This window comes from Crinia signifera, chromosome 19 (genome assembly GCF_055691185.1).
Source record: "Crinia signifera chromosome 19, ASM5569118v1, whole genome shotgun sequence".
Taxonomy (NCBI): domain Eukaryota; kingdom Metazoa; phylum Chordata; class Amphibia; order Anura; family Myobatrachidae; genus Crinia; species Crinia signifera.
Genome location: NC_139226.1, coordinates 27539544 through 27565919, shown reverse-complemented (window position 1 = coordinate 27565919; position 26376 = coordinate 27539544). Strand labels below are relative to the sequence as shown.

Genomic DNA, 26376 nt, shown 5'->3' with positions numbered 1-26376 from the left:
TACCATTTATTAGTAGATGGCATTGGGGACTTGAACTGAATCATCACAGTCGCTCGTCTGGATGGCTGCCTGTTATTTGTTATATTTTACTTTATTTTGAGAGCACGTTACCAAAACATATCCCAGAACCCTAAATTAACTAAAAATAAGAGTGCCCCCCAAAAAGTCTTCTTTTCTCCTTGCACAAAAAAAGTATGAATAATTGCACCTAACCTACATTATGCAGCTATTAAAAAAATGTTGAGTGAAAAAAAAAAATCAGGGGCCAAATGTAGTATGTTTCCCCGTTACAAAGTATACAACTTGCAAATGTACTGTAATAAGGTGCGATCACTAGTGAACAGCAAGGCAGTTGCACCGTGTGTACACACCTTTCGTTTTAACAGTTTCACACACAATCTCTTTGCGAACAATGACCAGGACCGTTCACAATCTGCTGTTTCTTTTATTGCTGCCTTTATTTAAAAAATGTAAATTCCCAAATATGGATTTATTGTTTATACTAGTATGAGTGGCCCAGTTTGTCCTCCAGCCTAGATGGACCCCCCCCCCCTTTTCTGGACATCTGGTCTCACCATTGTTGTCAGAATATATTTGTAGTGAGCAGACGTCATCCCAAGCTCTGAGGCCTGCAGACAGAGGAGGGAGAACAAGAGTCAGGTAGACATTTGTACATAACACAGACAACAGGGAAGGGGAAATTCTAGATGCGGAGAGTGGAATACTGACCTTCTTAAGAATGAGATGGGATATGGTGGCATTGGCATCTATAATGATAGTGGACACCTTGTCATCACGAATTTCCTTTAATAAAGGGGTTGGATCATTGGTGTCATCCAACATCCGCACGGATAGTGTATCCTTTGATATTAGGAACTGTCGGACCAGCTCCTCTAGCCGCAATAAACCTGGCAGGTGAAAGAGGAAAGACAGCAACTTTAAAACTGGGATTAACTTCCTGAGAGCGAAGATAAGGATAGCTTTATGGGTTCATTGTAGTCTAAAGGGGGGGGTGAGGGGAGGGCAAGCCCAAAAAAATAAAGAAAGACCCCCCCCACCACAAGACCACAAGAAATAACCCATCCACATAAAACACTTGTGATTGGTTGACGGTTAAGCAATGTCACAGAGAATTCCGTTGTGGAAATTAGCTGATTTTGCTGAATAACCATTCACAAATATTTGTATATCTAACACATTGCCAGCCAATCAGATTTTATCTCTTGTCTTCTAGTGGGTGCTAAATAAATAAGTAGATTCTGATTGGTTGCCCATAGCAACATCCAATCTTCAATACAACTCCCATCTCAGTAAATAAACCCCACAGAGGAAGGGAAGGACGTACAGGTGTATGACTGAAATGGAAGATATGAGCAGATAGGCCAAGCCTATAAAAGATGGCGAGTTTCAGATAACATTACCGCTTCTGATCGACTCAACAAGAGGGGTACACAACCTTTTCTAGATCATTGGCCTCATTGGGAGTTTGAAGGGTCCACAAACAAACTTAAGAGGTGTTTGCCCCATCCTAAGTAGCAACACAAGCCTCTTACCCCTGTAGCAACACATTTCGGCACCTCTGCAGAAACACCGTCACCATAGCAAAACTTCCTCCTGTTTTGCCCCTGTACTCTATATGGGGCAGATGTACTAAGCCATAAAGAGTGATTCATGCCCCTTTCACATACAGTATAAGCCCCACATGCGCATTGACCTGCTTATGTCTGAAAGGGTTTGACCCAGTTTGACAGCCCCAGGTCCATGACCTTGCATCCGAACGTGCTTCTTCCAAGAACTTTCAACGCGGGTCATTGTCCGAGCTTGTGTGAAGATATGACCGTGGTCTTCGATGCCTAAAAGAAATTCATTGGCGGGGATAGTAGGACATAATCTCCAAGCGTCCACTGTAAACCGGAAGACTTGAGTCAGGTGTGAATGGTGAGGACCTGGGAATAACCAGGGTCATCACCCATGTAAGTACCCTGGCTTTAACACATGCTCAGATTCCTGGCCCGAAACGGGTTAAAGATGGGGTTTATGTCTGAAAGCGGTATAAGTGCAAAGAGATAAACTACCAACCAACCAGCTCCTGTCGTTTTTCATACACAGCCTCTAGCATGGCAGTTAGGAGCTGGTTGACTGGTACTATATCTCTCTACAAGGCTTTTAGTACATCTCAACCTCCATTTGGCTCACACTACTGTAGGGTCAGCAGTGGTTCCATCAAACAAATGTAATCCAGAAACACTAAGAGAATAACTGCGCTCCCGGTGACATTACATTTATAAAGATTTATTTTTTTGCTTTAGACATAAAATAAATGTGAGCCTGTGCGCCTGGCATGCAAAAGTTTGCTCTGAAGTCCGAAAACAGTAAACGTCAGCAAATTAGACCGGCAGTGGTTGAAAACAAGTGGATCTGTGGCGAATTCCAGGTGGTTTTTGACCGTGCCGGATTTGTTGACCAGTGGAACAATCGGCACAAGCAATTTCATGGCCACAAATTGGAAGATTTTTGAACTGGTCAAACAAAAACGTCAATAATTGAATATCCCCCTAAGTTGCACCATGCGTTTCCTGTATCTCTGTGAGTGGGTCATCCGTATGCTTGGTTTGATAATAGTCACCAACATCACTACCAGCTGAGTAACAGGGCCACAGTGCCCAGTAAGAAGCCACCAGCACATGCAAGTGCAGACTTCAGGGTGAGTGCCAGCAGTGTGTCCAAAGCGATACACAAAAGCAGGCAGGATGCGATACCCCAACATCGGTACTCTAAGCTCTTCCACTGACTATTGTACAATAATGCCCGAGTGTATAGGCATCGATTCCGCACGTGCTCCGGGCCTGAGCACCCACGAAAAACCATGAGCAAACACGCCCGGTCCCAAGACCTCCATCCAGTGGCAGGGAGTCCACTACATGGACTGTGGCTTGGGAGACACGCAACGCAGGCCAACGGATGCTCCGAGACAATGGACGGCAGCGTACCTATGGGGGGGCTTGGGTGAGGCCCCAGGAGGGGGCGGAGCCACCCCACAGGCCTGAGCACCCACCAGGAAAATCCCAAATCGGCGCCTCTGCCTGAGTGTATGACATCTTTACCAGGGAGACTAGAGACACAGCTTAGGAAAGGAGGCGTCAGTAACAGACAGAACATTGTACATAACAGGCCAGATCTATGTAACATCACAATTCCTATTACAGTTTCATCCTTAGTATTTGACTTAAATTCCATTTGACACCAAGCGCGCGGGGCCTCACAGCGAGGGATACCACCACTGCTCTCAGGCTGCTGGGAAACCGGAGAATTTTATGCAACGCAAAAAGCACAGTTTCTACCGGAGTCTTGTGAGTAAATGGTTATGTATAAAACATGAGGGTAAAATGTACGCTTTCGGCTTGTTCTGACTATTATGCGGCTGTGGTTATACAGTATTGTTTCTCCGCCATCGTAGGAACAACAGAAGTTACATCCCAAATTGTTGTCAGATACGAAAGGCCCCCATACACGATGTGACTGCTCGGGGGGGGGGGGTTATATCTGATCCGCCTTCAGTTGCCCGGGTCTTTATGGGGTCTTTTGCATGTGATGATACTGTTCCCCGGCGCCTAGAGGGGGTCCGACTCGGAGGTTAGATGTCTGACATCCGACTCTGGTCCGATGCGCACAGCAAAACCGCGCATCGGAGTGGATGTCATACACATGCAATTTGCTCCGATTTCACCCGATTTCTCAGCCAGATCTGCCAGAATTGGACAGATGTAGCGCCGCTCGTTATTATGCCAGCCCCCGATATCCATCGGAAGGGGGCGTATGCACAAGACGCTCGTGCGGCCCGTTCCGAGGGAGCTCCATGCTGCTGTCCGTCACCTCTCCGTCCACCGTCGACAGTCCCCACCACCCCAACCCTGCCCGTCTGGGTTTCTGCCGCCAAGTGACTGGGACGCATGTGCGTGTGAGACGCCCACATGTTCCAGTCTGATGTTCCAGTCTGAGTCCCTCTCAGCCAGCGATCGCCAGCGAGGACATTCTGACGAGCGCTGGGGCTAAATGAGAGGGACTCCGTCTGTATTAGTGCAAGTACAAAATATCACTCATTCCTCGTTATACTCAGCCAGGGCAGAATTGTCAGCGTCTCTGTGTGCAGATTCCCCGTTCTGTACAGACCCCCCTCTGTTAACTAGGAGAATGTAAATCAGTTACACTTATCCACGCCTCATCACTGTTCCAGCGGATAGAGGTGTTCCCGCCTCCTAAGTAACACTTACGGTGGCAGCTGTCAGCACAGGGATGGAACAATTAGTATACTGGATATTTTTAGGTAAATAAAATCACTTTAGTTATTCCAAGTACGGTATTTAGCTCAGTAGAACAACCGATTTGCAACTAATGGACGGTTGTGGGTTTAAAGTACAGATATCTATTGGCACCAGAGGTTGATCCAGAGGGGGGGCTGCAGCCCTGTTCAAAATTCAAATAGGGGAGTCAGTTTATATAATGGCAGTTTGTGTTGTTCCCCTATTTGAATTTTAATCTGTGCTGCAGCCCCCCCTCTGGAGCCGCCACTGACTGGCACCTAACTCGAAATTTACTAAGATGGGATTTCTATTATCTTCTTGGTAATAAATAAATATGTAGTAGTATCTGATTGGTTGCTATGGGCAACATCTGATCTTCAATAGAACTTAGTAAATTTACCCCTAAAAGTCAGCGTCTGATGAGTATGTAAAATACAATTAATTTCACTAATTAACACAGGGACTGATTCAGAAATGGATGCAGTCAGCAGTGCTTACTTCTGATAACGGGAAAGAATATACGATAATTGCATGGGCAAAAAATCATTCGATGGTCGCTGAACATCGAATGATTTTTTTTTCCCGTTCGCAGATAAAAGTCAGTCAGACCCCAGGTTCTTAAAGTCGGTCCTCAGGACCTCACACAGTGCATGTTTTGCAGGTCTTCTCACTGAGGGGCAGAATTATTAAGCTCGGTGAAGTGATAAAATATCTTGTTTTTATCACCAGCCAATCAGCTCCTACCTGTGTAGTTACAGGCTTGGTTTGAAAAATGACAGGTAGGAGCTGATTGGCCGGTGATAAAAGCCAGACACTTTATCACTTCACCGCACTTAATAAATCTGCCCCTCCATCACAAATGATATAATTAGCTCCACCTGTGGATCTTTTAAAATGTGTCAGTGAGTAATGAGTGCACCTGTCAGGTGACCTGGAAAACGTGAACTGTGTGGGGTCCTGAGGACTGACACTGGGCTAGACGTCAGCCGCCTGCCCAGTTCTCATCCCAGACTGACTTAGATTTGCGAGCAGGGTAGAAATGACTTGATTGTCGATGACCATGTCGATGACCAAAGCAGCGGGGATATTTGCGCGGTGGCGGGCATTCGAATGCCCCGTGGGAGGCCTTAGAAGGCTCGCTAAGCAGTGAACTTTCGCTGCTTAGCCAGCCAACCAGAATGACCCCCTTTGTGCCTAGTAGTTTCTAATCTGGCAACCTCTGACCTGGAAGTAATCAGGGACCTCACCCACCTAATGACACCAGTGTAATTGCTCTAGTTGTAATGATTGAAGCCGTTTATGCACATGACTTTGATACTCATAAGGTTATTAATTAAAATAATCTGGAGATCTGTGTTCCAAAGTGAATCATTAATTAAGACAGCCTACATTGATTTTTACTGACAAGTGTATTGTATAATTTTATAATGCATGTATATTAATAGCAAGCAAGCATCCCTTTTAATAACTGTGTTCTTCGCCTTATGCGACTCTGCATCCGCCGCAGAATAAATTGTACAATCTACATTTTGATCAACATTGTGTGCGGAACATTTTTTCAATAAAGGTTTTTTTTGTAGTATAAAATAACAGAACATGTGTCGGGGAAAAAAAAATAATAAAAAACAAAATATATATAAATATATATATGGTACTTGTTTCCTAGCACGGCACCCATCTCGTTGATTGTATGCCTTAAGTTTAAGGCACTTAAGGCATACAATCAACGCGATGTACCCGATTTTGTGTCAATCACCAGCTAATTTGCCGGTGAAAGACAAAATCGGGTTGATCACGTCCATCGTGGCCCCTAATAAGGCGACCGACTGTTAACTAGACTGTTAATAAGGGGCAGCGATGCGACCGACGCGATCAACGCGATTTTCCCATAGGGAACAATATTAAATTATTTTTAAAGTGAAAATCGGGTTGATCGCGTCGGTCGCGGGCCATTATAATGGCCTGCGATGCGATCAACGCGATCAACCCGATTTTACATAGGTGACAATGTGAAATGGGCCAATATGGCCCATTTCACATTGAATATGGTTAAAAAGTATGTTTAATGCGGCCCCCCCCATTGTTAACACCACCCCACTATTGACGCCAACCTGAAGCGTTGCGAGCGCAGCGAGTCCGCGAGGGGCGGCGGTACGCGTCCTCCGACCTTTTCATACCCCTACTATCCACGTTGGCATGGAGTTGACTTAATAAAGTGTGGCGAGCGCAGCGAGCCCCGCGAGGGGGCGCGGATAGCTGTGAAGCCCGCGAGGGGACACGGATACCTGTGGCCCCCTAGGGGTTTACATCGACTTCACGTTTATATATATATATATATATATATATACAGGCCACTGGATGGCGGCATAAAGGGAGCTGGGATGGGGGTAATGCGGCGGCGTTGTGAGGATGACCTCACTGCCCCCTGTGGAGCAGATGAACCCACCGCACTGCGGGTCTGCCGCACCCCCCCATGGAGCAATTAAGCTGCTGGGCGGCTGCCCGCAACCCCCCCCCCCTCGCTAGAGACTGTGAGCAGTGGATCTGCCGCACCACCCCCCCCCCCCCCCTTCATGGAGCAATTGAGCAGCTCGTCCCCGATGGACCGGACGCTTGAGCATTTGGGCAGCAAGTGAGCCCCCTCCAGGTAAGCATATACCACTGAGGCCAGCTGCCCTGGCCCCTCCAGAGGCCGGGGCCCATGACAGCTGTACTCACAGCACCCCCCTCTCGGCGGCCCTGATCCGCTTCATGTTCATCTGCCCCCTCCCGTGGATCCGCAAATTCCGGACTTTGTTTCAGTAGCTCCGGAGGGTGTGGGGGATTTGGGGACTCAGAGAGCATGCCCTCCTTCCTGGGGGGGCAGGGAGGAAGACTTGATTTTCACGAGCCTCCTGGCCATTCTGGGAGGGTAGGCAAGTATGGAATACTCTGCCAGAAAAGGTTGTGATGGCAGATTCGATGGAAACTTTTTTAAATGGGTTAGACAAATTTTTTACAGAAAATAGTATGGCCCAATTTGGCCAACGTGCAAACAGGTCTGTCTACACCTCCGGACCCACGAACTACTCCTGCGCTTGCAATAGGATGTGTACGGGTACACATCCATCCGCATCCGGCTAGCTAGAGGAAAAGTAATTAAATTCTTACTTACCATCGAATGATTTTTCCTCCTGTCCCTGGTGTATGCAGCTGCTGCATAGCCCAGTACTGACTCAGCGGCTGCGAATAAAAAAGCCGCTTCCAGCAGGCCACTGACCTCATCCGCCCTCCTCCCAGAAGGCCTATACAAGCCTGCGTTTTCCTGGACACTCCCAGCATTTTGTTGTTCCACTTTTTTTGCAGGCAAGGCCATGAAATGTCCGGGCTCCACCCCCACACGCCCACTCCCTGCCAATCAGGCTGTGATCGGCTTGCAAATAGAACTATTTGCCAAAGCCGATCATAGCCACGCCTCTTGCATGCGCATTACGCCCAAAGTGCATGCCCAAACATTGCCCAGTATCTGAATTTGGACCTGGCAGATCAAGTATGAATCGGTACCTATGCATGTAATTCACACATATACTAGGGGAAGCACACACAAATATGGAGAGCACATGTAAACTCCACATTGATACAATAGTGGTCAGAAAGGAGCCTATTGTAGCAGGGCTGGGAGGTTGCAGTTATTAACCACTGTACAGTCAGCACATACTATACTGCCTGTAAACAATTAATACATGTAATGTACAGCAGCAAATATATTTGAAAACTGTATACTGTAAATGCAATAAATAAGGCTACAAATGTATTTAATTGTTTTGAGACATTTCCCATAATTCCTCAGGGAGTAATGGGTCATTGCCCTGTAAACGAGGATCCTATTGGTGAATGGTGACATGGAGACATGATGCATTGTGGGAACAATACAAGGGTGATAAATAGGATTCGGCTGCTTACACTCAGCCTTGGCACAAATAAGGCTTGTAGAAGGGTTGTGAAAGGACTTCAGTATGTGTGACACAGCCAGGCTAATGTCTTCATTACTTGGGAACAGACTGACAGATGCAAACCGCAAGTACTGCAGCTTGGGAGCTTCCTCTGGGCCCACCTTTATGTGAGGGATCTACAGGAGGAAGAGAGGAAAACAATGAAGGGGTGTTAGACTGCTGTCACATTGCATCGCTGTCACATACAAATCTTACATGTCATCCACACGCTGATATTCATTATTAATGTTACACATGTATAATAACTTACTGTGTATATAAATAATTCCTTCATTCACTCTGCAGATTACAGTGTTCTCTTTCCATCTGATGGGCTCTACACTGACATCTTTATACCTTTGTGTGGGCCCCCAGACCAGAGAGTCTACCTTTGTGTAGGTGCCCAAAATAGAGAGCTCACCTTGTGTAGATCCCCACACCAGAGAGCCCACCTTTGTGTAGCCCCCAAACTAGAGTCTACTTTTCTGTAGGCCGCCAAAACAGAGAGCCCACCTTTGTGTAGGCCCCCAAAACAGAGAGCCCACCTTTGTGTAGGCCCCCACACCAGAGAGCACACCTTTGTGTAGGTCCCCAAACTAGAGAGACCACCTTTGTGTAGGCCACCAAATGAGAGTGCCCACCTTTGTGTAGGCCCACAAACTATGGAGACCAGCTTTGTGTAGACCACCAAACTAGAGAGTCCACCTTTGTGTAGGCCCCCACACCAGAGAGCACACCTTTGTGTAGGTCCCCAAACTATAGAGACTACCTTTGTTTAGGCCCCCAAACTAGAGAGACCACCTTTGTGTAGGTCCCCAAACTAGAGAGACCACCTTTGTGTAGGCCACCAAATGAGAGTGCCCACCTTTGTGTAGGCCCACAAACTATGGAGACCAGCTTTGTGTAGACCACCAAACTAGAGAGTCCACCTTTGTGTAGGCCACCAAATGAGAGTGCCCACCTTTGTGTAGGCCCTCAAACTATGGAGACCAGCTTTGTGTAGACCACCAAACTAGAGAGTCCACCTTTGTGTAGGCCACCAAATGAGAGTGCCCACCTTTGTGTAGGCCCACAAACTATAGAGACTACCTTTGTTTAGGCCCCTAAACTAGAGAGACCACCTTTGTGTAGGACCCACACTACAGAACCCACCTTGTGTAGGCCCCCAAACTAGAGAACCCACCTGGTGTAGGCCCACACACCAGAGAGCACACCTTTGTGTAGCCCCCAAACTAGAGTCTACTTTTCTGTAGGCCGCCAAACCAGAGAGCCCACCTTTGTGTAGGTCCCCTAACTAGAGAGACCACCTTTGTGTAGTCCCTCAAACTAGAGAACCCACCTTGTGTAGGCCCCCACACCAGAGAGCACACCTTTGTGTAGCTCCCAAACTAGAGAGTCCATCTTTGTGTAGGCCGCCAAATGAGAGTGCCCACCTTTGTGTAGGCCCACAAACTATAGAGACTACCTTTGTGTAGGCCACCAAATGAGAGTGCCCACCTTTGTGTAGGCCCACAAACTATAGAGACTACCTTTGTTTAGGCCCCCAAACTAGAGAACCCACCTTGAGTAGGCCCCCACACCAGAGAGCACACCTTTGTGTAGCCCCCAAACTAGAGAGTCCACCTTTGTGTAGGCCGCCAAATTAGAGTGTCCACCTTTTTGTAGGCCCTCAAACTATGGAGACCAGCTTTGTGTAGACCACCAAACTTGAGAGTTTACCTTTGTGTTCGGTGGGCTGTGGAGGTTTCTGTCCTCCCTGAGCCCGCCTTAAGACCCTGCATTACGGTTTGACAGGTGTACTGGCTCAGTCAAACTCCCCACCTGCCAAGGTGCTACATGTAGGGTCCATCGGATCAGACAGCCTTCGGCAGCACTTGCTGGGATCGCATGCAATATATCGCATGCAAAAGGACATATATCACATGCAATCTTGCCGTCTGGGAAGTTTCGGGCAGTTCAAGGGAAATCTTATGAATATTCTCCCTCCCTGGCCAGATTTAGAGTTGAGTAACCCGCAATGGAGACTGACATAGGTTAGTGTATGCATGGTCTTTGATGGCTTAGTCCTTATCTGCTCCTACCTCCAATCTCTGTCTTCACAGCTCCCTCTCTCCATATCCAGAACAGTTAAAAAATGATAATTTTGCTTTCACTTTCTGTTAAGGAGTCATTTGATCCATCAAGTGCCTCTAGTGGTCACTGGTGGTACTTCACCACAGAAGTGAGGAGTAGTTAGCCTTTTATATATATATAGAAGAGCATGTACAGAAGAGACTGGCAACCACAGGCCGTCCACTTAACACAAAGAAACACTTGTTGCCTGGTCCCAATTTATGGCTGGGGCTTATATAATTATTTTCACAACATCAGAGGTCTTCAGGTCTCCTTCATTGGCTATACTTGTTCAAAGGCCTAAAGGGGCATACACGCGGAGCGGTTTTGTGCTCTTTTCTAAGCAATTCTGACTTACCCAAAATCGGGTCCCCCTCCTGGCCCCCCGAAAAGGTGGGCAACCCTCCCCGATTCTGGGGGACCCCCCTTTGCCCCCCGATCGTGGCGTCCTCCCACCTGACTCTGAAATTTAAATACCTAAAGTGTCATAATCACATAATTTTAGCTCCACGTCCTCCTCAGAGATCACCAGAGATTTGGGTTATTTTACATCCTGGGGCGGGGCTTTATGACATCACGCTCAAGCCCCTCCCCCAAATGCTGCTGGGCTTCTCCCGGAGAGGAGACTACAAAAGTCGGCAACCATGCTCTACATGTGTATGCCCCAGTCAATGTGAGCATGCTGTCAGGCTACAATCCCTCTTTATTTGACTCATGAAGTGCTGGAAGACTTAGTGGTAAACGTTCGTCTTAAAGACGTAATCTCAATGAATCCCAAACTTCATTTTTTTTCCCTTTCATTTTAATTACTATTCAAACTGTTTTTAGATCCATTTTAATAATACTTCGCTGCAGTTTTTATTTCAATGTTCCTGCAGCCCCTATTCTGCCGCTGATCTCCTTGCTGAGTAATTATCTCCTGCACCTAGAGAGACTGCTCGCTGATGTGTCCTTTCTGTATGGGCACAGTGCATTTCCTCTGCCTCATTTCACTGCCTCTCTGCCGCTGTAAAGGAAGGCAATGATTACTTTTTAATAATCCTATTTGCTTTTAAACGCTGCTTTAATTAATGTACTGTGGTGTATCTCTTTGTTCCATATGTGTGATGTTTGCATGAAACGGGATTTTTGATCCCCCGGAATACCGCCCGTCCTCCTACGTCTCCTTAATACGTCTGGGAAGAGTAAAACAGAAAGAAAGCAAAATCAGAGCCAATCTGGGTCCAAGTTTAGGGGGCTGTGTTGCAGCACCACATTGTAACCCATAATTGCCTACTTTTGAAAACTAATTTCAGGGAGATTATAGTCATACTTGCCTACCCTCCCGGAATGGCCGGGAGGGTCCCGCAAATCGGGTCCCCCTCCCGGTCCCCCGGGAAGGGGGGCAAGTCTCCCGCATTTCCCTACAGCCCCGGCTCCCCCTCTCCCCGCGGTCTAAAAACTATGACTTTCGCGGGTCCGCGGGGAGGGGGCGGGGCTAAATGACGCAATTCGCGGCATTTCGCGGCATTTTTAGTCCCTCCCCCCACCCACGGACCCGCAAATTGAGGCTTCTGCCCGTCATGGGGGCGGGGCTTGATGACATCACCCATGCCCCGCCCCCAAAACGAAGCCTCTACCCGCCCCCTTTCACTCCTCTCCGGGCTTCTCCCGGAAAGTAGTATGCCAAAGTCGGCAAGTATGATTATAGTTAGCAGGAGAATTTTGCACAGCACCCCACTGAGGGGGCGTGTCAGGCTCCACCCAAAGGGCGTGTCTAGTTCCATATAAGGAGAGATTGTGAAAAGAGATTGAGAATGTGGTACCTAAAAGCGTGGGTGTGTACTGCTACATCTGAGAGGAATATTGTAAAATTACTTATATCCAAATATAGATGAGCCCCAAAGCAGTTATTACAATCTACTGGGAAATGGTGCTGATGATTCAATGTAAATATCTGTCTCTAATTCCTTTTTTACCCCAAAAATGTAGCCCTGGATCCTGGAACGGTGAGTATATTATTGTAAAAGTGAGATGTGTGGATGTGTATGTAATAAAGTTTTACTTTTCTGTGTGTGTGTTTTCTTTTAACATTCTTTTTACAGGTGGACTACAAGTCCCAGCGGGCCCATTAATACCCCGCATGCTGGGACTTGTGGTTCTCCAAGTCCCAGCCTGCGGGGGAGGTCTGCTGGTACTTGTAGTCCTCCTGTATAAAGCAATGTTAGGATTGAAAGATTTAACCCCATCAGGCCGGCGTCCACTGGCCAGGGACGCCGGTGATAGCCCCGGGCTTCAGCCCTGGACGGGTGAAGCCTGGGGGGGGGACCCCCTTTATTGGGGGGGTCCCCACTCCTCCAGGTACCCCGTCCAAGGCTGACCAGCCACGGTGCTCATGGTACGGCCGGGGGACCTTATATAAAAAGTGTCCCCCGACTGTGGCATGACACTGCGGGCTGCTGGAGCCCGGTGCTGGTTTCAAAATACGGGGGACCCCCAGATTTTTTTGTCTCCCGTATTTTTGGAACCAGGACCGGTCCAAGAGTCCGGGGCTAGTTTCAGAAATACGGGGGACCCCTACGCTTTTTGTCCCCCGTATTTTTGGAACCAGGTCCGGCTCAATGAGCCCGGGGCTGGTAATGCTCAGGAGGGGGGACCCCACGCAAATTTTTTTTTTATTTTTAATTTTTTTATACAAACCCAAAATCGCACATAAGTTCAAATTCCCACATTTTCATGCCTAAAAATCGCACATTTTCATGCCGAAAATTCACCCATTATCGCACTCAATCGCACTTTTCTTGCCGGAACACGCACCTCGTTAAATATGCGAATCCAAGGCAAAAATGCGATTTAAAAAAAGTGCGATAATGGGCGAAAAACTGACGTGCAAAAAACTCTCATCCCATAGAATGTCACCCAAAGTGTCCTTATTAACTTTTTCAGTGCCAACGTTGCTGAGAGAGATGTGCAAAATATCCACCAAAAATGCCAGGGCCGTAGTCGAGGAATATGAATCACTTTAGTTATTGCCGGCAAATCATCTGAAGTCAATTCATTGAAGTTCAGTTAAATAATGCGCCAAAAAAAACGTTGTGAGGCCGGCATTTTTAGCAGATATTTTCCACATCTCTTACAGCAAATTGGTACTCAAAGGGTTGATATGGTAATATAGGGGTCTGTAACAATTCTTTTTAAAATTCTTTTTAAAATTCTTACTATTTTTTTATCTAATCTAGGGTTAAAATACTGACCACCATTGGCAGGTGCTCAAAATAATCAGCAAGGTCAAAAGTCCGGCAATAAAGATGCCGACATACAAAGATTTTTTGTAATTTTATCTTGTCGACATACTGTACAGTAGGTGAACCTGGTCACTTTCTAAGTGTACCACATCCCCTCGTATGGTTTTTCGCGGTCGCCATTTTAGGGCACGGTGCCTCACTGCACTTGGCACACTATTATATTCCACTTGCACTGGGATGGTAAAGTACAAACAAGTTGGTTTCAAACAAAAAATCATGAAAACTTGTGTCGACTTATCGACCTGTCAACATTTTAAATGGTATTTTGACCATGTCGGCATAACGAATGTCTGCATTTTGATCGTGTTGGTATTTTGACCATCGGTCAATGGTGGTCGGTATTTTGACCGTTAGGATTTTGACTGTAGGTAAATTGATGGCATCCCGGTCACGAATGTGCGCAATCCTTGAAACTGACAGTGCAAAGTGGGGATTAGGTAAAGAAAATAACGGGATTGGTCCGGACCCCGAAACAGCTCCCTGCTGGCAACTTTGCCATTCTAGAGCTTGTAGTGCTCGTTCACAACCTACCTGGTCCTGTTAGTGGCCTATCCGAGAGGTACAGTACCTATGACCAGGGCAGCCGAGAGGCATGCCGGACCCTGCTAAAATGTTGGGGGCGTGGCCTAATCACGGGAGATGTGTCCACCTCCCGTTATTAGGCCACACCCCCAAAATGTTTAAGGTGGGGGGGGGACACACTCTAAAGTGTCAGTGAGTGTCAAGTGTCTGGTTTTAACCTAATCTCTGAAGAGTGGCAGATTATCCTTTACCAATCCGGGCCCCACGGCCAATATAATGACCAATATCACCTAAGGCCGCAGGTCCCGATATTGAAAGCTTGCTGCTCTGGAGATTTTAATGATATATAGGTGCGCCCACATAGAATAAGCATTGTCTCTCCATTAACTATAGAACCCTACAGCTGTAATACAGTCAGCACTTTTGTTCCCCATAAAACCCAGGGACAATAAAAGTAATGTGCTTGTTACTGCACACGTATGTAAATTGGATAAATGTAATGTAGCTCGTTATATCCATTGATTGACCACCGCAAGAGACGGCAGATAATTACTGGATTCCTGGAAAGGAAGAAGCTGGGGAATAGCCACATAAAGGTTCCTTGTGATAAGCGTTTGCTTTGTTATTTTATAAAGCATATCCTGCGATCAAGGAAAGATTTACTGTACACAGGGGCTTGCTTTCTAGATTGGCTAATATCACAGTAATGGAGCCCACACACGCACCGATCCCGGCGTGCGTTGTGGGCTTAACTAGCACACATAGCATCGCATCGTATGCCTTGTGCATACAATGTGCATGCGATGCGATGCTGTGCTAGAAAAAGCTAGTACAAAAAGTATGTGCAGCACATACTTTTTGTACTGTACGATGAGGTGCCGCGGGAGCGCGCACCCCATCGTACAGCATCGCACCGCCGGCAACGGTGCGTGTGTGGGCTCCTTAAGATCTGCCGGCCACTGGAAACATGTATGATGCAGGAATATCTATATAGTATAGAAGCCCAATGAATACTGTACTCAAATGATAAGAGATGCATTAACACAGTGTCATTAAGGCTCTGTAACAGGGAATACCTACTTATGACCGGCGGACGCAATGCCGACACTGAGAATACCGACACCGGCAGCACGATGGATGGAATCCTGACAAGAGATTCCGTAAGCATGCCTAACTTCTCCCCGCCATCCACTATCCCCCTTCCTACAGCCCAACCCTAACCCCCCACCCTCTGCCGCAGTCTAACCCTCTCTGTTAGTGCCAACCCCCCCCCCCCCCCCCGCTGCAGCCTAACTCTCCCTGTTAGTGACTAACCTTAAATCCTATCTGTTTTCTTTAAAAAGGTTCTTTGTTACGCACACACAAGGAGGTTGGAAACTGCTGCTATACATATATACTTATATATTGTTATGGTATTCATATTTATGGTTCAATCATAAGCGCCAGAATACAAAAATAAAAATCAGTGCCTAACCCTAAGCAGCTTTGTACACCGTAGCCTAACCGTAACACTCTCCACGCAGCCTAACCTTAACCTCCCCTTCTATATGCCTAACCCCAACCTTCCCTCCCAGTAGCTGAACCCTAACCTGCCACGCATCTACCCCCCCCCCCACATAGCCTAACCCTAACATTCCCTCCCAGTAGCTGAACCCTAAGCTCCACACACACAAACCCCCCTAACCCATCTCCTACTGTCTAAATCTAACTTTCTCCAATAAACCAACCCCCCCCAACCCCTGGACCTATTTCCAACCTCCCCGTCATTCTTCGATCTTCTGGTGCACAAATGGGTACTTGTGTACAATCACGGCTCCCACGATGTCCATCGCATAGTAAAAAATCGCATCGCATGCGATTTTTAACAGAAATGCATCCAAATGCATTGAAATTAGTATCAAACATGTTTAATGGCCCCCAAATGACATTTTTGAGGCTGTACCACCCCCACTATCAACGCAAACCCGAAGCGTGGCGAGCGCAGCGAACCCGAAGCGTGGTGAGCCCGCGAGGGGCGGCGGTACGCGTCCTACGACATTTTCATACCCCCACTATCCACGTCGCGTGGAGTTGAGAATAGAAAGTGTGGCGAGCGCAGCAAGTCCCGCGAGGGGACACGGATACCTTCACAGGTGTATACGCGTCCCCTCGCGGGCTTCACAGGTGTCCGTGTCCCCTCGCTGCGCTCGCCACACTTTCTATTCTCAACTCCACGCCAACGTGGATAGTGGGGGTATGAAAAGGTCGTAGGACGCGTACCGCCGACCCTCGCGGGCTCGCTGCGCTCGCCACGCTTCGGGTTCGCGTTGATAGTGGGGGTGGTACAGCCTCAAAAATGACATTTGGCGGCCATTGAACATGTTTGATACTAATTTCAATGCATTTGGATGCATTTCTGTTAAAAATCGATGCGATCGCATGCGATTTTTTTTAAAAATGCTTAAAAACTGCAAAAATCGCATCCCATCGCATGCCACTACATTTGGCATGCGATGGCATGCGATGGGAGCCGTGAAAGTACACAAGTACCCACAAATGTACCTCAGTCATTTTGATTTAGTAATCTGTGCTGATAATTGGATATAGCCGAGTTTGGGAAACCCTGCATTAGTACATTAAAATTGTTTCTGGTAAAATAATGTTTGTCTTTGGGGAAATGTCACCTTGTCAGGACACTGGTTCCTCTAAATCTACAGAGTAAGTGTTTTCTTTCCTCTGTTGCGCATTCATACTTTTAAAAAGGGAAAGCTTGCAGTCATTTTGTGCAGGTATAAAATTTGGAATGGGAACATTGTGCACTGCGGTGGATGGACACGATACTTTCAACAAGCACCATGTTTTACGAGGAGTGTACCAACCGCCCCTGGACGCTTCCGTTGAAACATCTCTTAGGGGGGGGACATCTCCCAACTGTCTGGGATTGGGATCAGTGGGACCATCTTTTCTACCCTTGGGAGGTACTGAATGATCTTCTTAATATTAAAACAAATATAAGTGCGGCTCAAAACTGTTGGCTGAGTCTGCACACAAACCACCTCCAGGTGCTGTAATACAGCCAAAATCCATCTTCATTCCATTCAATGATACAGAAGCAGCAATTACTTCATGACAGCTCTGTGCCAAGGAGCTAAATATCCTATGTTAACTTGCAGGACTGGCAAGAGATCGGGCCCGGTTGTGTATATCTGGACCCCGTACCGCAGCTGCGTCGCTGAAAGGTCACTGTAACGCCACTCTGAGGGTAACTGTCCCCCTGCGATCAGGAACACTAACACTAAAGTACCAGTGCTACTTACCACAGAGGTGCCAAGCAGAGGGGGAACTACCATTGGTGCAGCATTGCACTGGGGCCCCTGAGGACTAAGGGCCCACTACTGCAACCCACTGCTGAGTAGCATATTGTGAACTTGGGTCGGAGTGGAGGATGGGGGCCCACATTTTATTTTTGCACCTGGGCAAAAACTCATAAGTTCCGGCACTGCTACCAAGCAACTGCGTCACAGATGCACATGGCTGTAGGGCACTCAGTGCGGATGTTGCGGCGGCGGAGTGATATGCTTACCTTTGCAACCCGGTCCATAGAAAGAAGCTTGATTCAGCAGGTAAACTCTAAAAACTATTCGTTTTTGGAGTTTGCTGAATTCTAGACGTTCCCATCAGGGCCTTGATAATGAATGGGCCAGTTACGTAAAACACCCGGAACTAGCATATAAACATAACGGGTCATTCTGGATGATGCATAGACATATATATATATATATATATGTTTTTTATATGTCTAGTTTTTTTCCTAGAGCCATTTTAGAATTAAATGCTAGTTTGGGTCATGGGGGGAGGGTACTTGGGACTTAAGTTTTATGGTAAATTATCTGTGGATCATTTTTGTATTTTATGATATTATTTATTTTGTATTTGGATGGATGCTAAACTGAATTTTGTCACCCTAATTGGGGTGATGACAATAAAGACGTATCTAATCTAATCTAATATATGACATGAGGAGAATATACAAACTCTACACAAACAGCTCCCGGATTGGAATTGAACCCATGAAGTCAGGGCTGTGAGAAACAAATACTAATCATTATACAAATATTGATATAAAAAACCCTGTATACAGTAAATGTTATAATGGAATGTAAATGACACCTCACCTACTGTAGTAAGCTATATAATGAATACACTTATCTTATCTCTCTTCTTATTAAGGGGCCCATTTACTGTACTATTGAATATTTGTGCCTAATTCCCTGAAAAACACCCGTTTCCAGGGGCTAGTCGCAAATACTATGCATGTATCATGGAGGAACGGCTGCAGGAATCTCCGATCCCTACTGCGATCCCTCCTGCCCTATCGGCAGCCGCATCCCCCATAGGTTTCTATAGAGGAAGCAATGTTGCCCGATGTATAGATACCGGGCATCTGGGCCCTTATTCAGATCTGATCGCAGTACAAATTTGTTCTCAATATAGGAAAAACCATGTGCACTGCAGGGGGGCAGATGTAACATGTATAGAGAGAGTTAGATTTGTGTGAGTTATTTTGTTTCTGTGCAGGGTATATACTGGCTGCATTATTTTTACACTGCAGTTTAGATTTCAGTTTCAACACACCCCACCCCACAAAAATTTATATCAAGTAATTTTTATTGATGAATTTTGTATATGAATGATAGTAAAAAAAAAAAGAAAGATGAAATGAAAAAGAATATACAATAGTGCATTGTCTATATAATCACCCCACCCAAATTTAACTCTTTACATCTGCCCCACCTGCAGTGCACATGGTTTTACCCATTTTGAGAACAAATTTGTACTGCGATCAGATCTGAATAAGGGTGGTAGCCTATTGTAGCCTATGGGCTACATACAGCACTGCCAGCGGGGTAGTACGGCCAGCGTGGGTCAGCGTTGACCGCAGATGGGCGTAGACCCTCCAACACCCAGCGAAGCAGATGGCAGGGATGGGCTCCTTTCAGCTCCTCTGTTCCTGCATCAGGAACATACATCCCGCTGATAGGATGGCATATTTCAATGGGCTGTAGATCCCGCCCATATCCCATTGTACTGTAAATGGGCCCCTTATGGTAAATGGGCCCCTTAGTCCTTCCGTAACTTCAATAAGAAAGAGACATCTATAGAGGGTTATATTAATTTCTGATGAGTATTTCATATATTACCTATATATACTGTATGTGCGTAATATCATGTAGAGCGGCGTGTATGTAGTAATAAAGGCATAAACAGGACGGAACCGTGACTACGGTGCTATAAAAGCAATCACACTATTCCAGGGGCGCTACTGTGTATCATTGCTCTGAGGCCCCAAACGATGCGGTTTGCAATAGACAATAAGGTACATCTCACAATCAGAGGGCCACGGGGACCCCTCAGGTTCTGAGATACAATCATCTGGCTCCAATCACACATATTGCAGATTACTTAGAGATATTCTTACCTCCTTCTCCCCACAGATATGGCTGACAGTGGATGCGGAAGCCGGGCTGGCTGAGGGTCCCAGGACGGAGACAACCCCTTTGGGTAATATTTGACACACTGCAATAAATAAAAAGTCATAAATGAGAGAGAAATGATGAAAAAGATCAACTATTATTAATGTTTAATAATCGCTGTGACATTTGCCTGCCTATTGTTTCCGCTAGCCCCCATTTCCAGCACTGCCTCATAAACGTCAATACACCTCACAAAACGTCAATGGTGCATTCAGCAGCTGTGTATAAATGTTGCTGCTTGTGATGCTCTCAGTCCAGGCGATAATGTCTGTATGTCGATTTCATTCACCTCATTCATTTTCTCTCAGTTAATAGTTCTTTTTCTCTTAGATTATTGGATGTTTATTTCCAGCAAGTTTCAGCTGACGCTGTGTGTGTGTTTCAATTAAACCTGTTGTAAATGTAAACTTAGCTTAAGCCCAGGGGTCCGGGTCATATTTAATAATTATAATAATTATGTCCCGGGCATCTCCAGCGTCTTAGACGAGGCTTCGTAACATAACAGAACAAACTCCTGGCCAAAGCATACAGCTTTGGCCAGGAGCATTTCCGAAAGCAAAATACTAAGACACATTTATCAAAACCTATTTGCATCTTATTCCCCAAAAATACCCTTAGCCATATATCTATCTATCCAGGGCTGCCACTAGGAATTTTCTGATTTCCAGGCCAACAGTGGACCCATAGGTAATGTACAGTATGTGTGTATCATTGTAGTGTGTAATAAAGTTTTACTGCTCGTATGTGTGTGTGTGTGTGTGTGTGTTTTTTTATAAACTATTTGTACTGTTGTGGGACTAGAAGTCCCAGCGGGCCCTTTACTGCCCCGCATGCTGGGACTCGTAGTTCTCCAGGTCCCCGCAGGCTTGCTGGGACCTGTAGTTCCACAACAATGCACAATCGTTTGATATATTTTCCACCATTCATCAGCCCGGTGCCCACCGCCCAAGGGGCATTGGGGACAGCCCCGGGCATCAGCATGGGCAGGTAAATTCTGGAGGGGGACACCACTTCATTGGGGGGTGCCCACTTCCCCAGGATCCCTGCCCAGGCTGATTGGTCAGGGGGTACATGCATTGGTCAAGGGGACTTCTTTAAAAAGTCTCACCCGGCTGTGACATTACCCTGCTGGCTGGTTGGGCCCGGTGCTGGATCTTGAAACATGGGGGAACCCTACTCGTTTTGTCCCCCCGTATTTTGGGAACCAGGACCGGCCCTTGAGCATGGTGCCGGTTTTAAAAAAATCAAGAGGGACCCTATTTCTTTTGCCCCGTGATTATTTTAAACCAGGACCGGCTCTGTGAGCCGGGGCTGGTTATGCTCAGGAGGCGGAAACCTCACGCCATTGCGATAAGGTGTCATTTTAGAACCTTACTATAAATCACATCCCATGACATGTCACACTCACTTTTCTAATACAGGCTGAGTATCCCTTATTAAAAAGGCTCAAAACCAGAAGCATTTTGGATAACGGATAATTCTGTATTTTGTGATTTTTTGTTTTTATTTTAATGTGGCATCTTGAGGACGGGACCCATGTGTGAAAACAAAATGCATTTATGTTGTAAAAACACATCAGACACATGAAATATACACATATATTTTACATTTCAGCACACCAGGAACCTTTGCATTCTGGTGGACTTTATGCAACAAAGAATACAGTATCTATCCTTGTGTATCAATGCCTATTTCCCTATAGATTGTAAGCTTGCGAGCAGGGCCCTCATACCTTTGACTGTCTGTAAATACCCAGTTGTTGTATCACTATCTCCATTGTAAAGCGCAACGGAATATGCTGCGCTACATAAGGAACTGTTAATAAATAATATTGTGCATGAAACAAGGTTTGTGTATTATATCAGGCACTGAATGTGATGCTAAGCAATCAATTTCTTGCACATATATAGTGCCAGTTACATACAGTATAATGTCTCCAGTAGTGCCAATTACAGTTGCTCCTAGTAGTGCCAGTTACATATCATGTGCCCAGTAGTGCCACTTACAGGTGTCCCTAGTAGTGCCAGTTACATATCATGTCCATATTGGTGCCAGTTATATATCATGTCCCCAGTAGTGCCAGTTACATATGATGTCCATAATAGTGCCAGTTACATATGATGTCCCTAGTAGTGCCAGTTACATATCAGGTCCCCAGTAGTGCCCCTTACAGGTGTCCCTAGTAGTGCCACTTACATATCTTGTCCATATTGGTGCCAGTTATATATCATGTCCCCAGTAGTGCCAGTTACAGATGATATCCATAGTACTGCCAGTTACAAATCATGTCGATAGTAGTGCCAGTTACATATCATGTCCCCAGTAGTGCCAGTTACAGATGATGTCCATAATAGTGCCAGTTACATATGATGTCCCCAGTAGTGCCAGTTACATATCAGGTCCCCAGTAGTGCCCCTTACAGGTGTCCCTAGTAGTGCCACTTACATATCTTGTCCATATTGGTGCCAGTTATATATCATGTCCCCAGTAGTGCCAGTTACAGATGATGTCCATAGTAGTGCCAGTTGCAAATCATGTAGATAGTAGTGCCAGTTACATATCATGTCCCCAGTAGTGCCAATTACAGATGATGTCCATAGTAGTGCCAATTACAAATCATGTCGATAGTAGTGCTAGTTACATTTCATGTCCCCAATAATGCAAGTTACATATCATGTCCCCAGTAGTGCCACTTACATATCATGTCCCCAGTAGTGCCACTTACATATCATGTCCCCAGTAGAGCCACTTACATATCATGTCCCCAGTAGTGCCACTTACATATCATGTCCCCAGTAGTGCCACTTACATATCATGTCCCCAGTAGTGCCACTTACATATCATGTCCCCAGTAGTGCCACTTACATATCATGTCCCCAGTAGTGCCACTTACATATCATGTCCCCAGTAGTGCCAGTTACATATCATGTCCCCAGTAGAGCCACTTACATATCATGTCCCCAGTAGTGCCACTTACATATCATGTCCCCAGTAGTGCCACTTACATATCATGTCCCCAGTAGTGCCACTTACATATCATGTCCCCAGTAGTGCCACTTACATATCATGTCCCCAGTAGTGCCACTTACATATCATGTCCCCAGTAGTGCCACTTACATATCATGTCCCCAGTAGTGCCACTTACATATCATGTCCCCAGTAGTCCTTTTAGCAAAAAAATAGTACATTCCGGAAACTATGGTTTTCCGAATAATTTGGATAACAGATATCCGGATAAGGCATACTCAATCTGTAGCAGTTTTATTTATTATTTACCCAGCATAAAATAAGAAAACACTATGACTATGCGTAATTTTCATTTTCTTTACTAAGAATACTGAGAATACACGGGTACACTGGTATACACGGGTATTCGGTGCTGTCTGCAAGAAGAACTAGCCGGTGATTTTCCATGCATACAACCAGAGACAAATGAATGAATGTCTGCTGATAACAGGCTGCTAATTCTCGATGGGAATTAAATGGAAGTACAATAAGAGAGCGGAGATTTACAGCATTGCTCTGTGTTCACTGTCGCCAGCCATGGAGTGATGAGACTCGGTAATGCGATGACAACATTACCAGCAATCTGTAAAAAAAAGGGGGGCGATGGCAAAACGCAGACTCAGCATATTTTAGCAATGTGTATTTGAAATGCTATTTATCACGCTACGGAACTATGCGGCACCTGTAACCCAGCAAAGCTATATAATAGTTAAGCGATAATCATGAAATCAATTTCACAAGAGAGTCTATTTAAATTTCTTTTACCGAGTCCATTCATCAGCTGTTTGAACTTGCTGCATTTTTTTTACAGTGATTTAATACATCGCCCTTCATAGCTAAGGTTGCTTATATAGTCAGAATACATTTATAATACGGCATAATAAAATGCAGGACTTGGTATAGCTCCTTGCTTTAGAGGACAGTATAAATGGCCAAACCAGATCTACACCAGGTCCGGGCAAATACCAGCAGTCAGTAAGCGCCAACATTATTGCTGCCACCTAACTTTTCTGTGCCATTGCTATGGCAGTGGACGGATGCACATCGCCATTGGCCAGTTCTAGATTTGATTGACTGGCTCCTGTTTTACACATTATTCATCCATCCCTGTACTTTCCTACAATAACTGTAGCTTTATCTTATATTACAGTTCAACATTACCATTGTTCCCAGCAGTTGTTAAAGTGGGAATGCTGGAATGGGGGTATGGGAAATGTAGAAGTTAAAAACTAAAATCACACATTACACAACCCCTGATTAATATTACACCACATAGTAAACCCCGTATACACAATGCCCCCAGTAGTGTTCCTTATACACATAATGGCCCTGATTCTGGTTGACTCCTTATGCTGCGAAGATCGCAGCTTACAGAGTCCCAGAGGGCCCGCCTTGCCTCCCACCTCACCGCCCCCCGCCGCCGATGTATATCCTCGCAACCATGCGAGGGGATGTGTCACTCAGACACATCCCCTAATGCAGAATGACCCCTAATATCCACAGTTATGCCTATTACACATAATGCAGCATTAGTGCCCTTTATGAACATAATGCCCACAGTATTGCAGCATTTACATATAATGCCAGCAGCAGTAGTGCCCTTTACTCATAATGCCCACAGAAGTAGTAGTAGTGCAGCTTATACACATAATACCCACAGTAGTAGTGTCCCTTACACAGAATACCCACAGTAGTAGTGCCCCTTAAACAATGACCACAGTAATAGTGCCCCTAACACATAATGCCCACAGTAGTACTGCTTATACACATAATGCCCACAGTAGTACTGCTTATACACACAATGCCCACAGTAGTACTGCTTATACACACAATGCCCACAGTAGTACTGCTTATACACACAATGCCCACAGTAGTACTGCTTATACACATAATGCCCACAGTAGTACTGCTTATACACACAATGCCCACAGTAGTACTGCTTATACACACAATGCCCACAGTAGTACTGCTTATACACACAATGCCCACAGTAGTACTGCTTATACACACAATGCCCACAGTAGTACTGCTTATACACACAATGCCCACAGTAGTGCAGCTTATACACATAATACCCACAGTAGTAGTGTCCCTTACACAGAATACCCACAGTAGTAGTGCCCCTTAAACAATGACCACAGTAGTAGTGCCCCTAACACATAATGCCCACAGTAGTACTGCTTATACACATAATGCCCACAGTAGTACTGCTTATACACACAATGCCCACAGTAGTACTGCTTATACACACAATGCCCACAGTAGTACTGCTTATACACATAATGCCCACAGTAGTACTGCTTATACACACAATGCCCACAGTAGTACTGCTTATACACACAATGCCCACAGTAGTACTGCTTAAACACACAATGCCCACAGTAGTACTGCTTATACACATAATGCCCACAGTAGTACTGCTTATACACATAATGCCCACAGTAGTACTGCTTATACACACAATGCCCACAGTAGTACTGCTTATACACACAATGCCCACAGTAGTACTGCTTATACACATAATGCCCACAGTAGTACTGCTTATACACATAATGCCCACAGTAGTACTGCTTATACACATAATGCCCACAGTAGTACTGCTTATACACACAATGCCCACAGTAGTACTGCTTATACACACAATGCCCACAGTAGTACTGCTTATACACATAATGCCCACAGTAGTACTGCTTATACACATAATGCCCACAGTAGTACTGCTTATACACACAATGCCCACAGTAGTACTGCTTATACACATAATGCCCACAGTAGTACTGCTTATACACACAATGCCCACAGTAGTACTGCTTATACACACAATGCCCACAGTAGTACTGCTTATACACATAATGCCCACAGTAGTACTGCTTATACACATAATGCCCACAGTAGTACTGCTTATACACATAATGCCCACAGTAGTACTGCTTATACACATAATGCCCACAGTAGTACTGCTTATACACATAATGCCCACAGTAGTTGTGTCTCTTACATGTGATACACATAGGATGTCCCAGTGCTCAGCATGCCGGCAGTCAAAAGACTAACCCCGGCATCAAAATACATAGAATCCCGACAGGGGCTCATTATGTACCCTAACCCTCTCCCCCTCTGCAATTGCCACTGGTAAGTAAGTCCAGGAGCAGAGCATCTTGTCCCTCCTGGAATGGGTCATGTTGGGAGGTATGCAATCGGGGTGTCAATATACTAAACACCCGCATCTTGACCGGCGGGATGTTGACCGCATCCCCTAAGACTTGACCCTAAGTCAAGCTTGAATGCCAGAGACAGGTATACCCGTTATACTATACCCATTACCAGAGACTGAGCTTTGTACAAATAAAATGGTTGACATGAAAATGGTCGACACAGGAAATGGTTGACATGAGTTTTCACTTTTTGGTGTCAAAATCTGCCAACATGGACACTGTATAAGTGTACTGCGTCCTCTCGCGTGGGTCGCAGCTGCACTCGGTACACGTTTATAATCTACTCTAGGCCCACTTGGATCGTGAAGTAAGAACAAGTCGGTAAAAAAAAACCATGAAAATCTCATGTCGACGTTTTCATGTGTCGATCATTTCCCCATTTCCCTTTCTGGCCATCTCCGTCAGAAATAAAAGCCAGTCTAGACTGACTTTTATCGGCGACCATCGAATGA

The 26376-nt window shown here is 45.8% G+C and overlaps 1 protein-coding gene across 3 annotated transcripts in view; it reads right to left on the bottom strand.

The window, feature by feature from the left end:
• The window catches only part of GRIK5 (glutamate ionotropic receptor kainate type subunit 5), a 257460-nt gene that overhangs the window by 65393 nt on the left and 165691 nt on the right, over positions 1 to 26376 (bottom strand). For all 3 annotated transcript variants that reach the window (XM_083162218.1, XM_083162220.1, XM_083162219.1), the window contains exons 4-7: positions 19649 to 19746; positions 8244 to 8409; positions 730 to 908; positions 576 to 629 (exon numbers count right to left, since the gene is read on the bottom strand). In XM_083162218.1, coding sequence (XP_083018344.1) covers positions 576 to 629; positions 730 to 908; positions 8244 to 8409; positions 19649 to 19746 — 497 coding nt within the window. The remainder of the gene's footprint in view (positions 1 to 575; positions 630 to 729; positions 909 to 8243; positions 8410 to 19648; positions 19747 to 26376) is intronic.